The sequence below is a fragment of the Leopardus geoffroyi genome, chromosome C1, assembly GCF_018350155.1.
Source record: "Leopardus geoffroyi isolate Oge1 chromosome C1, O.geoffroyi_Oge1_pat1.0, whole genome shotgun sequence".
Taxonomy (NCBI): domain Eukaryota; kingdom Metazoa; phylum Chordata; class Mammalia; order Carnivora; family Felidae; genus Leopardus; species Leopardus geoffroyi.
Window position 1 is genome coordinate 36,338,666 of NC_059328.1, and position 15,623 is coordinate 36,354,288.

General features: G+C 42.1%; 1 protein-coding gene across 13 annotated transcripts in view; it reads left to right on the forward strand.

Annotated features, from left to right (window-relative positions):
* The first annotated feature begins 3,812 nt into the window (after positions 1 to 3,812).
* Positions 3,813 to 15,623, forward strand: part of MAST2 (microtubule associated serine/threonine kinase 2) — a 225,880-nt gene continuing 214,069 nt past the window's right edge. For 3 of the 13 annotated variants that reach the window (XM_045477179.1, XM_045477185.1, XM_045477192.1), the window contains exon 1: positions 3,847 to 4,357. In XM_045477179.1, coding sequence (XP_045333135.1) covers positions 4,172 to 4,357 — 186 coding nt within the window. In that variant the 5' untranslated portion in view covers positions 3,847 to 4,171. Of the gene's footprint in view, positions 4,358 to 15,623 lie in introns of all 13 variants that reach the window. The other 10 variants (XM_045477186.1, XM_045477184.1, XM_045477193.1 and 7 more) reach the window with 5 other exon arrangements.

The window sequence follows — 15,623 nt, forward strand, 5'->3', positions numbered from 1 at the left end:
AGATACAGTCAATAGGTCTTATTTCTCTACTTTCTGAGTCTCTCTAAAATCCATCTACTTTCTTCCTTCACCACCATCACTCTGTTAGTATTTGTCATCATCACCTCTCTCCTAGATATTTGTAATATCCTCTTAATTTGCATAGGAGTTGCTAGTGGAATGGGTATGATGTGTATGAGAAAGAGAAGACTTGAGGATCATTCTGAGGTCTTGGCCTGAGAAACTGAAAAAAATGGTTTGTCATTCATTAAGCTGGGGAACACAGGGGTGAGGGTAGATTCGGGCCAGATTGTATCACATGGTCATCTCTGGCTGACTGTTTGTTTGGCTGTTGTTTTCTATTACTGTCCAATAAATTACCACAAACTTATCAGTTTAAAACAACATACACTTAGGGATGCCTAGGTGGCTCAGTTGGTTAAGCATCTGACTTCGGCCCAGTCATGATTTCATAGTTTATGTGTTCGAGCCCCGTGTTGGGTTCTGTGCTGACAGCTCAGAGCCTGGAGCCTGCTTTGGATTCTGTGTTTCCCTCTCCCTCTGACCCTCCACAACTCTGTCTCTCTCTCTCTTCCTCTCTCAAAAATAAATAAACTTTAAAAAGATATATCAAATAATACACACTTAACTCAGTTTTTGTGGATCAGGAGTCTAGGTATGGCTGGGCTGAGTTCTCATCTGGAGACTCAACTAGAGAAGGATCTGTTTCCAAGCGCATTCAGGTTGTTGGTAGAATTAATTTCCTTTGGTTGTAGGATGGAGCACTTTGAAGTTTTTTGTTTGTTTGTTTGTTTGTTTTTCTGGGCTCTTTGGCTCTTAACTCCTAGAGGGTATCTGCAAATTCCTGCCACATATTCTTCTCCATAAGCAGTTCAGAATATGTAGCTTGCTCCTTCAAGGGCATTAGGAAAGTGAGAGCGGAGCTGCTAGCAAAACAGATCCTTATATACTTTAAAGTAATCAGGAAAATGATATCTTATCACCTTTGCTATGTGCTATTGGTTATAAGTAAGTCATGGGTCCCACCTACACTGAAGGGGAGGGGATCACACAAAGGCATAAATACTGAGGAGGAGGCAGATCATGAGGGCCCCCTTAGAGTCTGTGTGCTGCACTGACTTTCCTAGTCCCCATAGTGAAAGGTGAAAAGTTGGAATGAATTCCCAGTCCCTAAGGACTAGACTCAAGGCTGAGTCAGTGGATTCTCCTGCTCGAGACAGTTAATCTGGAATGGTGATATAATTATGAAAAGATTAGAATCCTTTCACGGAGGTGTGTGGCAGCAGCCTAGTACATTGTCTGGTGGTAGTGCAGGAGTGGTGGTGACAGCAATGTCCTGAAATTGTTCCTGGTTTTCAGTTTGTAGAGGCTTGTTTCCTGCCAATTTTATAAGCCTGCTTCTTCAATCTCTGATCAATTCTGTGAACCCTTCTATCCAGCCTTCCAATAAATTCCCCTTTAGGTGTAGGATGTGGTGTTTGTTTTTGTGGTTTGTACCCAAGAATGTGGCAGATCCTGTACATACAGGTCAATATAGACAGCTGGTGTAACTGTAAATAGTTGATACAGCACAGATTAATAGGAGAAGGGGAGGAAGGCAGAGACTAGATTTTGGATGGCCATGACAACTATAGTAAGTTTACATTTCATCTTGAGGGTCGTGGAAATCCATTTAATTCTTTTTTTTTTTTTTAAGTTTATTTATTGGGGCACCTGGGTGGCTTAGCCGTTTAAGTCTCCGACTTCGGCTCAGGTCATGACCTTGAAGTTTGTGAGTTTGAGCCCCGCATTGCGCTCTGTGGTAACAGCTTGGAGCCTGGAGCCTGCTTCAGATTCTGTGTCTTCCCCTCTTTCTGTCCCTCCCCTGCTCACAATCTGTCTTTCTCTCTGTCAAATAAACATTAATTTTTTTTAAAGTTTATTTATTTATTTTGAGAGAGACAGCCAGCGTGAGCCCAGGATGGGGAGAGGAGAGAGAGAATCCCAAGCAGGCTCCATGCTGCCAGCAGAGTCTGATGCAAGGCTTGAAACTGCAAAGCTGTGAGATCATAGCCTGAACTGAAATCAAGAGTCAGACACTTAACCTACTGAGCCACCTAGGTGCCCCTCCATTTAACTGTTTTAAACAGAGGAGTAACATCACCTTTAAAAAAATTTTTTTTTTTTACATTTATTATTGAGAGGCAGAGAGACAGAGTTTGAGTGGGGGAGGGACAGAGAGAGAAGGAGTCACAGAATCCGAAGCAGGCTCCAGGCTTTGAGCAAGCTGTCAGCACTGAACCTGAGGCAGGGCTTTGAACCCACGAACCATGATATCATGACCTGAGCCGAAGTCAGATGCTTAACCGACTGAGCCACCCAGGTGCCCTGAGTGACATCATCTTATGTGAAGATTCTTGGAAAGGCTTTTTGGAGGATGGGTTTGAAGAGAAAGGGAGTGGATGTAGGTGAACCAGTTTAGAAAGTTTCCCAGTCAAGTGAGACAAGGTAGGACTTGAGCTAAGGTGGTGTCATTGGGATGGAAATAGGAGACAGACTAGATACACAGAAGCAACAAGGACTTGTTGATTACTTGGATGTGGGGGCAGAAGGGAAAAAGTCTAGGATGACTTCCAAATTTCTGGCTGAGGAAACTGGATAGATGATGGTGAGGAACTGAAACAGGGAATACAGGGGCAGACTGATAATAGGCTGTATGCTTGGTTGTGTACATAGGCTCTGGTATCTGACAGACCTTGGTTTGAATCCTGGCTTTGCATTTATGACCTATGTCATATTGAGCATGTTATGCAACTTGAGCCTCAGTTTCCTCAGTTGTAAACTGGAAATAATATAACTTACCTCTTGCTTCTGTATGTGTGAATTGAATGCACAGTGTCTGGTATCCAGTAAGTAAGTACTCTATAATGCTGGCTATTACTTCTCAAAGAGGGTTCAGGGAGGAGGCCCAGGAAAAATGGGTGAAGCCTTTAGGAAAGCCTTATGAGAAAGAACTGTGTTCAAGACAAAACAGGAAAAATCCGACATTGTGGCAGACCAGCTAAAGCCAGAAGGAGGAGGCCAGACAGGGCTGAATTTAAGCCACGTTGCTGAGAAGATGAGTCACTGGAAGTGCGGGCAGGGCTGCCCAAGCCACAGCTGGACTGGCTGTGGCCAGGCTAGACTGGGCTATAATATGACTTCATTGTCAGTGGGGAATCATGAGGATTGTTCCAGAAGCCTTTTTGTCCTCCTCTTCCTCCCAGAAGGAATCCATTACTTCTTCCTCTTTTATAGGACTTTCCATACCTTGTCTTACTTTCTGGAAGCAGCAGGAAACAGTAGAAAGGGATAAAAAGCAAGAATCTGAATCCTGTCTAGTTTGGTCACTGATTTGCTGAGTGACCTGGTGTATGTCACTTCACCTCGTCCTTATTTGTAACACGAGAATGAGCAAACCTGCATCCAAAGCGCCAAGTGAAGACAGTTGGTGGGTGGTCAATAAAAAGGCATACGTTAGTATTCTATTAATTAATTGCATATTTTGCCTCCTTGTTCCTGTTCCCACTCCCCCTAGATCCTTGACTAATCGGTTCTAACTCACTTTCAGATCCCTAGCACTTAGCTTGGCCAGGCACACAATTTCATGAATGGATGAATGAAAAGATCAATGAGCGTCCCCAGCCGCAGCAGACGCGCCAAGGGCCCGCCCCCTTCCGCTTTACCCACCAAGCAGGGAGGCCACGGGCGAGTCTCTCGCGACCGTTCGCTGGCGCGTGCGCCGGAGGCCGCGCGCGGCCGGAGGTGGCGGGCGGGTTCCCCGTGCGCGCGCGCGCGGGGTGGGGAGGACAGGGGCGGGGCCGGGCCAGAGGCGGGCGCGCCGGCTGGCTGCTGGCTGGGGAGCCGGCGGCGGTGGTGGCGGCGGCTGCGGCGGCGGGTGGCCGGCCAAGCGTGTGCCGGGTGGGAGAAGACGGGCGGCGGCGATGCTGCCGCCTCCCTAAGGAGCCCCGAGGAGGTTGCTGCGCTTGAAGCCCCAGAAAGCGCGGAAGAACTGCGAGCTGGGTCGGTGGCTTCGGGCGCCTGCCCGGCCATGGTGGCCGCGGGCGGTGGTTGGCGCGGCAGCGCTGCGGCCCGGGGCCGTTCGGGGCCGGGACAGTCGTGGCGCTGACGCCCGAGGGGCCCAGCCACAGATATGAAGCGGAGCCGCTGCCGCGACCGACCGCAGCCGCCACCACCAGCCGCCTGCAGGGAGGATGGGGCTCAGCGGGCGGCGGAGCTGCCCCAACCCCAGCCCTTGCCGTCGCGCCGGCGAGCGCCTCCTGGGAGGCAGCTACTGGAGGAGCGGACCGGGCCCTCGGGCCCCGAGGTGAAGGAGCAGGTAAGGCGGGCCGGCGTCCGGGAGGGAAAGGATGGGGAGCGGGAGCCTGAATGGGAGCGGTGGGGGAGGGGGATCTCAGGCGGGAAGACTTGGGCTAGGGCATTTGAGGGGTGGGGACTGTGTAGTTCTGCCGGATTAAGGGAAGGTCTGGAGCGGCAGAAAACTGGGGAGTGGAAAAATGGAAGTCATGGCCTGGGGTTGAATGGGAGGGAAATGGGGGAACAGGGGTTTGGAAAAATGGTCCTATGAGCGTTTGTAGTCCGGGATTCTGGATGCGAAGAAGGGACGCTGGAATGTGGCCTGGGAGTAAATGAACTGCAAAGAATAGGCTTACTAAAGGATACTGAGGAGTTAGCCAGAAGGGTAAATAGTGCAAAGTAGAGAAAATCAGTATGATAGAGTAAATGTTATCCTATTTCCTAGAGGTTGTCCTGACAGTTATAAAAACAGATGCCATTCCTAAGCATTCTTTTATTTGGCCATCATTATATAGTGTTGTGGAGTGTGTTCAAATATTCAAGATTCCCTTCGGTAACGATCTATTTCACAAGAAAGCACTTTTTAAAACACCTGCATATGTGCAATTCCAAAACCCAGCGCTGTGAACAGAATTTATAGAGAGATAGGCTCTGCCTTCTAGGAGTTTACCACTGAAAACACCTTAATGGGAAAACAGAAAGCAGTGTAAAACTATTCATGGAGTTTCTGAATGGATAGGATGTGTTTGTATAATTTATTAATCAAGCATAGAAATAGGGGATAAAGGTCAGTTTTATGAGGCAGAAGTTGCCACTAGTAGCTGTAGGAGGTGCAGTGAAAGGAGAATATGTGGTCCTTGACCTTGTGCGACTTGCAGAAAAATATTCTGTAGTAGTGAACTCTAGTGACAGCTTTCTCTTTGCACAGCTCTACTTGAGACCCTAGTAAATTCATCCTTGACTCATTCAAGCCTTTTATTAGGTCTCCTGCCTCTTTTCCATCAGTTTAATAAGTATTTTACTTAGATATCATTCTTCATTACATAGTTTCATTGATGCACATGCTAGCACTTGGATTTTTTTCTACGTTTTGTTCATCTTTTATTCTGCACCCAGCTCTGAGTAGACTGCACCATCCGCTATCTCTGCCCTTGCTTTCAGGCCACTGAACATTGTCCCTGGATGTAATTTCCCCAGTTTTTTATATTGTTTTTATATTCTCTCCAGTACCTACTTGAAACTTTTATAAAATTTTTTTTTAACGTTTATTTATTTTTGAGACAGAGAGAGACAGAGCATGAATGGGGGAGGGTCAGAGAGAGAGGGAGACACAGAATCTGATACAGGCTCCAGGCTCTGAGCAGTCAGAACAGAGCCCGATGCGGGGCTTGAACTCACAGACCGTGAGATCATGACCTGAGCCGAAGTCGGACGCTTAACCCACTGAGCCACCCAGGCGCCCCTACTTGAAACTTTTAAAATGTACTTACAGCTCTGATCCTTTCCTGATTCAGTTTACTCGGTTCAATTGGCCTTATTGCATGGTTCACAAAAGAGTTCAGGGTTATTTGATTTTTCCTTCTTCTCTATCTCACAATTTTATTTGTTTGTTTGTTTATTTATCTATTTAGTAAGTAAGAAAGCAAGCTCTCTGCCCAACGTTGGACTTTAACTCATGACCCCAAGATTGGGAGTCACATACTCTACCAGCTGAGCAAGCCAGGTGCCCCTCTAGCTCACAATTTCTGTGTTCACTCATCTTTTGCTTCAATTCTAGAGAAAGAAGTATTCATCCTCCTCTTCAAGGCTTATCCCTGTACTTCTGTCCTTGATTTTATCCTCTCTCATTCAGTGGAGGCCTTTGTTATGTATATTATTTTCTCTTTGTCTTATACCTCAACTAAAAAATGAAACAACAGTTTCCCTGAATTGTGTAACCCACCTAAGCTAATTTGTTTTCTTTGCTTTGCTTTACCAGCAACCCTCTTGGGAAATGAGTTTGTATTCACTGTCTTAGCTTCCTCACCTGTACACATTCCTCATATTACAGTTTGGTGCTTTTTTTTTTTAAAGTTTGTTTATATAAGTAATCTTTACACCCAACATGAGACTCAGCCCAGGACCATGAGGTCAAGAGTTACATGCTCTTCCGATTGAGCCAGCCAGATACCCCTTATAGTTTGGCTTCTACACTTATACTGTTCCAAAACTGATGTCTTCATGGTCACTAATAACTTTATATGTTTTTTGCTTTGTATAATATTTACTTTTTTATTGAATGTGACTTAAATACAGTGCATAAATTGAAGGTTCATTCAGCCCATGAATTTTTACAGATTGAATACATCCCTGTAACCACTGTTCAAATCAAGATGTAGAACATGTCCAATACCCTAGTATGCCCCTTGGTGTTTTCTCCCAGTTATTATGCTTCCCCAAAGGTAACTGCTTTCCCAACCTTCATTGCCATGGATTAGTTTTGCCCCTTCTTGAGCTTTGTATACATGGAATCTCCCGGTTTGTACTCTTCTGACTAGATTTCTTTCATTAAATCATGGCTGTGAGATTCATTTATGTTGTTCCTTGTAGAAATGGTTCTTTTTCATTGCTGTGTAGTTTTCCATTGTGCGAATGTCCACAATGATACTAAAACTTCTTTTTCAAATAACAAAATAATGCATGGTACTTGTGTAAAGTTTTCAATGTGAAAGAATTATGCAGAGAGATGTAGCAGTCCCAGGGAACTTTAAATGACTAAATTTGATAGTCTTCAGCCCAGTCTTCATTCTCTCTGACTTCTGTGAACTATTTATCACTGTTGCTCAGGTGTTCCTTCTTGATATTTTCATCTCTTGTCATAACGACCACTGCACTCCTTTTTCTCTGACTGCTTCCTGTGTGTCTTTTTTTGTTTTCTTTTCTCATAAATGTTTCTTGAGGATATGTCCTCTGTTCTTAGCTCTCTCCTTTATTGTACTCTTGTGTTTTTGCAGGCCTACCCTATTCATGGCAAGTATTTAGGATGTGAAACAAGGGTCTCTGATCTTCTTTTATTCATGCCCTTGTGTCACAGAACCTGCTTGTAGAGTGATCTGAGTTCTCAAGCTTGACTTTTTCCCTTAGCTCTACATTTCCATTTCTTTCTCTGATGTTTCCACTATAGTATACTCAGCATTTGTGATCTTAACATTGTAATTTTTATAATTTTATAGTGTCCTTGAAAGTCCATAACTTGTAATAATTTGATTTTGAAAAGATAAAAATTTCAGTTGTGTGCATTATGAGGCTGAATGGATTATGTCCATTCAGGGAGTAAGCTTAGCTGATCAACAAGCATTGACTCTCACAGGTGACTTTGTTCTCCTTTCCTCATGACGTGGAGCAATGCTTGTTATACTACATACTAGCTGGTGTTTTGGAGTAAGTTCTGAAGAGGATGCATGACTTGGATCTCTAGAAGATCAGTGGCTTGCTACATCCTTAAAATAGAATTCATTATTTCTCCTTTGAAATGTGCTTTTCCCTGTCATTCCTTTTCCTTGTAATCCAGCTTGAAGTTGTATCCTTGGTGTTTGACTTCCCCTTTCCCTTGACCCCCTAACCCAGATTTTGCTGATTCTGCCTTCATGATGCCTTTCAGATCTTTATTCTCACTGTCATCACCTTAATTAAGCATGTATAAACTTCTGTCTTGGTTGTTGTAATACCTTAAGTGCATTTACTCTGCTTTTAGTCTTTTAACCTCTAATTTATTATGCATTCTGGTAAAAAAAACCCCAAAAGATTATAACTCATTGCTTACCTGAGTTCCGGTAGTAGATAAATATTTGTTAAATGATCATTCCATTTCTGTATCTTCGGAAACCTTCATTAGCTTATTACCCATAGAATAAAGTCTGGAGATCTTGGCATTCAAGGTCTACTTGATACCACTTTTTATTCGAAGAATTGGAGTTAGGTGCCGCTTCTCTTGTTTCCCCAAGACTTTACTTTATAAATTCTTTGAGGCCCACATTGTTTCATTTACTGTTGTGCACCTCAGGCCTACTGTGGTATTTGAAACATAGTTATTTGTCTGAATATTTATTAGAAACATAGATATGTGGCGGTGTCTGGCTGGCTGGCTCAGTGGGTGGAGTATGTGACTCTTGATTTAGGGGTTGTAAGTTTGAGCCCCACATTGGGTGTAGAAATTACTTAAAAGCAATAAATCTTAAAAAAAAAAAAAAAAAGAAAGAAACGTGGTGGTGCTTGAAACAGATATTTGCTCAATGAGCATGCTAATTGGTTGTCAGTCTCTCATCAGAGAAAATACTCCTCAGAGACTGTCTTATTCATTGTATCACCTTAGTGTTTTAACTGGTTGTAGTAGTTGGCGGTCAGTAAATATTTGTTTACTGTTGGGCACTTTCGTATACTTATTTTAATTAATCATCCATCTGAAAAACTCTTCTCTGCCTCTGCCCATTGAAATTCTACTCAAGGTTCCAGGCCTAGCTCAAATGCTACAGAAATTGTTCTTTGAAGTTATTTTTCTATGTGAGATCCTCCTAAGAGGATCCTTGATTAGGCTTAATAAATCTTTAAATCTCCTGAAATTTTAGTTCTCAAAAATCTGTGATCCAGAAAGTGAAAGCTTTGGTTCTATGATATTAAATGAAAATGAAAAAATGATTAGAAAGCACATTAGATAGGGACTTAATAAATGCTAATTCTTAAAAAAATTATTTTTAATGTTTATTTTTGAGAGAGAGAGAGAGAGCGAGCACAAGCTGGGGAGGGGCAGAGAGAGAGAGAGAGAGAGAGAATCCCAAGCAGGCTTTGCGCTGTCAGCAGAGAGCCTGACACAAGACTCGAACCCATGAACCATGAGATCATGACCTGAGTCGAAGTCGAAGGTCTAACCGATAGAGCCACCCAGGCGCCCCAATAAATACTAATTCTTATCTCATTTTGTTTCTATAACATTGTTTTGTCCACTACATGGTATATGGTAAGTTCTGAATAAAGCTTTGCTGAATGAGTGGGTGAATGAATTAGTGTTTTAGCACTTTTATCCTTCTGTATTCATTTTGTATTATTTCATTTCTGCTTTTAAGTTGTAAATGGTTAAATGTAAGAACGATATAATTTTTCTACTATAATGCATAGACAGGGCTTTGCTCACATTAGTTGGTAAGTATTTATTGATGAATAGAAAAATCTTCAAATATTTTGAATTTGGGGGGATTCGAATAATAATAGCATGATAGAAATAGCCAATTAAAGGAAATGAGACATTTTTGAGGATGGAGGAAGATATTCCCTCAGCACCATTGAGAAATTTGCAAAATTATTTTCATGGAAATCAGCAACATCTCTTTCCTCTGCAGTATGTTAGTACATTGGCAAAAGCATAGGAAAGAAAGAGGGGAAGCTGCGTATTGTATGTAGGGAACTAAAATCAACTTGGTATTGCTGGAGCATAAAGTTAAAGGCATAGATGGTTAGTTAAGAGACTGAAGGACCCTGGGTTATAGAAGCTCTTTAGTACTATGTAAACGTGTAATAAATAGGGAAGCAAGATGGTCTTACTTGTGTTTTAGCTGGATTACTTTGGCAACGGTGTGGGGGATAGAATGTTGGACATGGTGATTGAGACATAGACAGTTGAGAATTCTTTTGAGTTTTCAGTATAGAAAGTTTTTAGCCTTCCCTTGCCTCTTATCCACAAGTATAATGGGTAAAGGCCAGCTCCTGAAAACGTGGTGGCTTTGGAAGATTTGATTTCGTCAAAGGTAGTGGGAGTAGAGAGCCTGGGATGGTTGAAGTGGGTTGGACAATGTTCCTGATTTTTCTGTCTCTGTTCTACTGGATGCCTCTTAGCCTAACGATCAGCCTAAGGGCTTTACCACCCCAGTTACTGAATGTGACCTATAGTCATGAGTATCAAAGGCAGCTGAATCTTGCAATGATTGTTACCTTCTTCATTGCTGGTCTTAGCTGCTGTGTGATTCTCTGCTAAATTTGTTACCTAGCTTTGTATTTTCTTGATTAAATCCCTATGGTACCTTGGTAATTATTACTTTTCATTAGCAGGTGATGATTGTTTTCCATCATTAATATACCTACTTGAGGTTCCAAATAAGTTGAAAACTGGGGTTGTTGGATCAAGGCCTAGCCCTGGGTGAAGAAGAAAAAGCCCTCAAGGGAGAGTAGAGGCTAGATGTTATTAGGAGTAAGGACTTCCACAAAATGCAGTTAGTGAGACATAGTTGGCAACCTTTTGTTTTAGCTTTTAGCCTCATTATTAACTCCCAAAGATTCTTTCCTCTTCCCTTTACCACAGCCATGAACACAATGGATATATAGTAAATGATTGAGGGGAGAAATTGACATCAACCTGAACCTTCTACTTCCATTTTCATTAGGTATATTTCATCCTTACCAATAATTGTTCCACCTCTAAAATCTTTGTTTTTTTTAAATGTAAGATTAAAAAAATATTTATTTTGAGAGAGAGTGAGCAAGCAAATCAGTGGGGGAGGTACAGAGGGAGAGAGAATCCCAAGCAGGCTCTGAGCTGTCAGCACACAACCTGATGTGGGGCTTGAACTCATGAACTGTGAGATCATGACCTGAGCCGAAACTAAGAGATGGACGCTTAACTGACTGAGCCACCCAGGTGCCCCTAAAATCTTAGTTTTGAGCTTACCACACTCTGACCTTCACATCATCCTCCATTTTTCTATTTCACACTTCTTTTAGAGTGTCCTCTTCAAAAATGGTTCAAGGTCTTTGGAACCTCTAGTTGATGTTTTTTTTTTTTTTTAAACCATCTTTTCATTGTCAGTCACCTCATGCTTCGGCTTCCCTTCTATTCAACTTAACATTTCATGGGGTATCATAATCATTCCTGTGCATGTACCTCCAGTTTCTTTGCCATTTCCCCTTTCTGGCATATGTGCTTGACTAAATTCCAACCATCATTACACCAACTCTGGCTATTCTGCACCTGTGTCTAAGCAGCTGAATGTGGCTGGAGAAAAACATGACCATGGTGACATCCCAGTTTGTGATCAGGAACCTCAAAGAGTCTGTCAGCACTGCCACTCAGTCCTATGACATTTCCCTAGTCCATTCACTCTTATATGGTAGTTTAATTTTTCTCCTCAAATCTCCAAAACTCTCTTTGTCCTCTTTACTCTTAGTTGATATCCTTGTTTCCTGTTTAACTGAAGGGAAAAAAAATCCGAAGAGAACTTCCACAAGCTCCCATTATAAATTACCCAACCTACCTGTATCTGTACCCATATTCCATGCCCTCTCTCCTATTGCTATGGATAATCTCTTCCTACTCTTACCAAGGACAACCCCTACATCAATTAAGAGTTTTCTTCTTGAAATCATTCCTTCATACTCCTGAATCATTAGTTTTTTTCTGTTGTATGCTCTGTATGTTTTGTTCTCATCAGTATGGCTATAATACTTATATTATTTTCCATCTTAAAAAAAATTTATTAATCCTACACTGCTCCTTTTTTCATTTATTCTTTGATTCAACAGTTTTTTGTTTGTTTTCAGTACTCTTGGGATTACAGCAGTGGAAAAGGCAGGCCACAAACCCTGCTTTTAAGAAGTGTCTATTCTAGGGGCTCCTGGGTGGCGCAGTCGGTTAAGCGTCCGACTTCAGCCAGGTCACGATCTCGCGGTCCGTGAGTTCGAGCCCCGCGTCGGGCTCTGGGCTGATGGCTCAGAGCCTGGAGCCTGTTTCCGATTCTGTGTCTCCCTCTCTCTCTGCCCCTCCCCCGTTCATGCTCTGTCTCTCTCTGTCCCAAAAATAAATAAAAACGTTGAAAAAAAAATTAAAAAAAAAAAAAAAAAGAAGTGTCTATTCTAGTAGAGGGAATGTCATGTTTGATCTTAGCCAAAAGGCCAAGAAATTATAGTAGAGGGAACATCAGGTAATAAAATAAAATATGTACTATGTTATATGGTGATAAGTACTATAAAAAAATAAAGCAAGGAAGGGGGATAAAGAATGAAGGGGAGAGGGGCAGCTGGGTGGCTCAGTTGGTTAAGTGTCTGACTCTTGATTTCGGCTCAGGTCATGATCTCACAGTTCATGGGATCAAGCTGTGTGTTGGGTTCTATGTTGGCAGCATGGAGCCTACTTGGGATTCTCTCTCTTTGCCCTTTTCCCTCGTTTTCTCTCTCAAAATAAATATTAAAAAAAAAAAAGTTGGGCACTTGGGTGGCTTAGTTGGTTAAGCATCCGACTCTTAATTGCAGCTCAGGTCATGATCTCTGTTTGTGAGATCGAGCCCCACCTTGGGCTCTGTGCTGACATTGCAAAGCCTGCTTGAGATTTTCTCTTTCCCTTTCTCTCTGCCTCTCCTTCCCTCTCTCTCTTTCTTTCAAAATAAATAAACATTTAAAAAAATTTTTAAAAATAAAAATAAAGTAACACGTAGTCATTCCCTTTCCTTCTTTTTATGCATATCTTCTTTTTTTTCCACCTGGTCCTGTTAACGTGTTTGCTGTTTATTGTCATCCTTCCACATTAGAATATATGGTTCATGAGGGCAGGAATTTGGGTCTGTTTTTCTCACTGCTATATTTCCAGCTTCTAAAATTGTGTATAGAACACTAATAATGAAGCAACAGAAAGACAAATAAAGAAACTGATCCCATTCACAATTGCACCAAGAAGCATAAAATACCTAGGAATAAATCCAGCCAAAGATGTACAAGATCTGTATGAAGGCTTATGAAGGAAATTGAAGAAGATATAAAGAAATGGAAAAACATTCCGTGCTCATGGGTTGGAAGAATAAATGTTGTTAAAGTGTCAATACTACCCAAAGCTATCTACACATTCAATGCAATCCCAATCAAAATTGCACCAGCATTCTTCTCGAAGCGAGAACAAGCAATCCTAAAATTCATATGGAACCACAAAAGGCCCTGAATAGCCAAAGGAATTTTGAAGAAGACCAAAGCAGGAGGCATCACAATCCCAGACTTTAGCCTCTCCTACAAAGCTGTCATCATCAAGACAGCATGGTATTGGCACAAAAACAGACACATAGACCAATGGAATAGAATAGAAACCCCAGAACTAGACCCACAAACGTATGGCCAACTCATCTTTGACAAAGCAGGAAAGAATATCCAACGGAAAAAAGACAGTCTCTTTAACAATGGTGCTGGGAGAACTGGGCAGCAACACGCAGAAGATTGAAACTAGACCACTTTCTCACACCATTCACAAAAATGAACTCAAAATGGATAAAGGACCTGAATGTGAGACAGGAAGCCATCAAAACCCTAGAGGAGAAAGCAGGAAAAGACCTCTCTGATCTCAGCCGCAGCAATTTCTTACTTGACACATCCCCAAAGGCAAGGGAATTAAAAGCAAAAATGAACTATTGGGACCTCATGAAGATAAAAAGCTTCTGCACAGCAAAGGAAACAACCAACAAAACTAAAAGGCAACCAACGGAATGGGAAAAGATATTTGCAAATGACATATCGGACAAAGGGCTAGTATCCAAAATCTATAAAGAGCTCACCAAACTCCACACCCAAAAAACAAATAACCCAGTGAAGGAATGGGCAGAAAACATGAATAGACACTTCTCTAAAGAAGACATCCAGATGGCCAACAGGCACATGAACAGATGCTCAACATCGCTCCTCATCAGGGAAATACAAATCAAAATCACACTCAGATATCACCTCACACCAGTCAGAGTGGCCAAAATGAACAAATCAGGAGACTATAGATGCTGGCGAGGATGTGGAGAAACGGGAACCCTCTTGCACTGTTGGTGGGAATGCAAACTGGTACAGCCACTATGGAAAACAGTGTGGAGGTTCCTCAAAAAATTAAAAATAGACCTATCCTATGACCCAGCAGCAGCACTGCTAGGAATTTACCCAAGGGATACAGGAGTATTAATGCATAGGGGCACTTGTACCCCAGTGTTTATAGCAGCACTCTCAACAAAAGCCAAATTGTGGAAAAAGCCTAAATGTCCATCAACTGATGAATGGATAAAGAAATTGTGGTTTATATACACAAAGGAGTACTACGTGGCAATGAGAAAGAATGAAATATGGCCCTTTGTAGCAACGTGGATGGAACTGGAGAGTGTGATGCTAAGTGAAATAAGCCATCCAGAGAAAGACAGATACCATATGTGTTCACTCTTATGTGGATCCTGAGAAACTTAACAGAAACCCATGGGGGAGGGGAAGGGAAAGGGAAAACAAAGAAAAAAAAAAGGTTAGAGTGGGAGAGAGAGCCAAAGCATAAGAGACTCTTAAAAACTGAGAACAAACTGAGGGTTGATGGGGGGTGGGAGGGAGGGGAGGGTAGGTGATGGGCATTGAAGAGGGCATCTTTTGGGATGAGCACTGGGTGTTGTATAGAAACTAATTTGACAATAAATTTCATATAATAAAATAAAATTGTGTATAGAAGGTACTCAATAAATACTTCTAGGTGATTTTGTAATGATTAAGATTGAGTCATTTTCTGACTTCAAATTCCAACTTTGTGACCTGAGGCAAGTTACTTAAGTTCTCTAAGCTTTAATTATCCCATATACGTAACAGAGATGATATCATTACCTATTTCATAGAGTTATTGTAAGGCTTAAAAAAATTTGTTTTTAGAGGGAAAGCTTTTTTTTTTTTTTTTTTAATGTTTATTTACTTTTGAGAGAGAGAGAGAGAGCGAGTGAGCATGAGCAGGGGAGGGGCAGAGAGAGATAGAGACACAGAACCTGAAGCAGGCTCAGGGCTCTGATCTGTCAGCACAGATCCCGATGTGGGAATCCAACTCATGAGCTGGGAGATCACCACCTGAGCCAGAGTCAGATGCTCAACCGACTGAGCCACCCAGGGGCCCCTCCCCTTTTTTAAAGTTTACCTATTTATTTTTTGGGGGGGGGGGTGGCAGAGAGAGAAAATCCCAAGCAGGCTCTGTGCTGTCAGTGCAGAGCCTGCTACAGGCTCCATCTCCTGACCCATGATATCCTGACCTCAGCCAAAATCAAGATTCAACGCTTGACCAACTGGGACACCCAGGCACCCCGAGGATTTAATAAATTAATCCACGTAAAACACTTACTAAAAGCATGATACCAAAAAGCTATCATTATATTTTTAAGGTACATGCACAGAATGTGTGAATATAGAATTCATATTTTTCAGTGTTCTTGTCTGGCTTGAGAAAGAAATATAATAGAAAAAGATGTATCTTGACCTTTGATTTTCTTTTACTTTGTTCAACTTGAAAA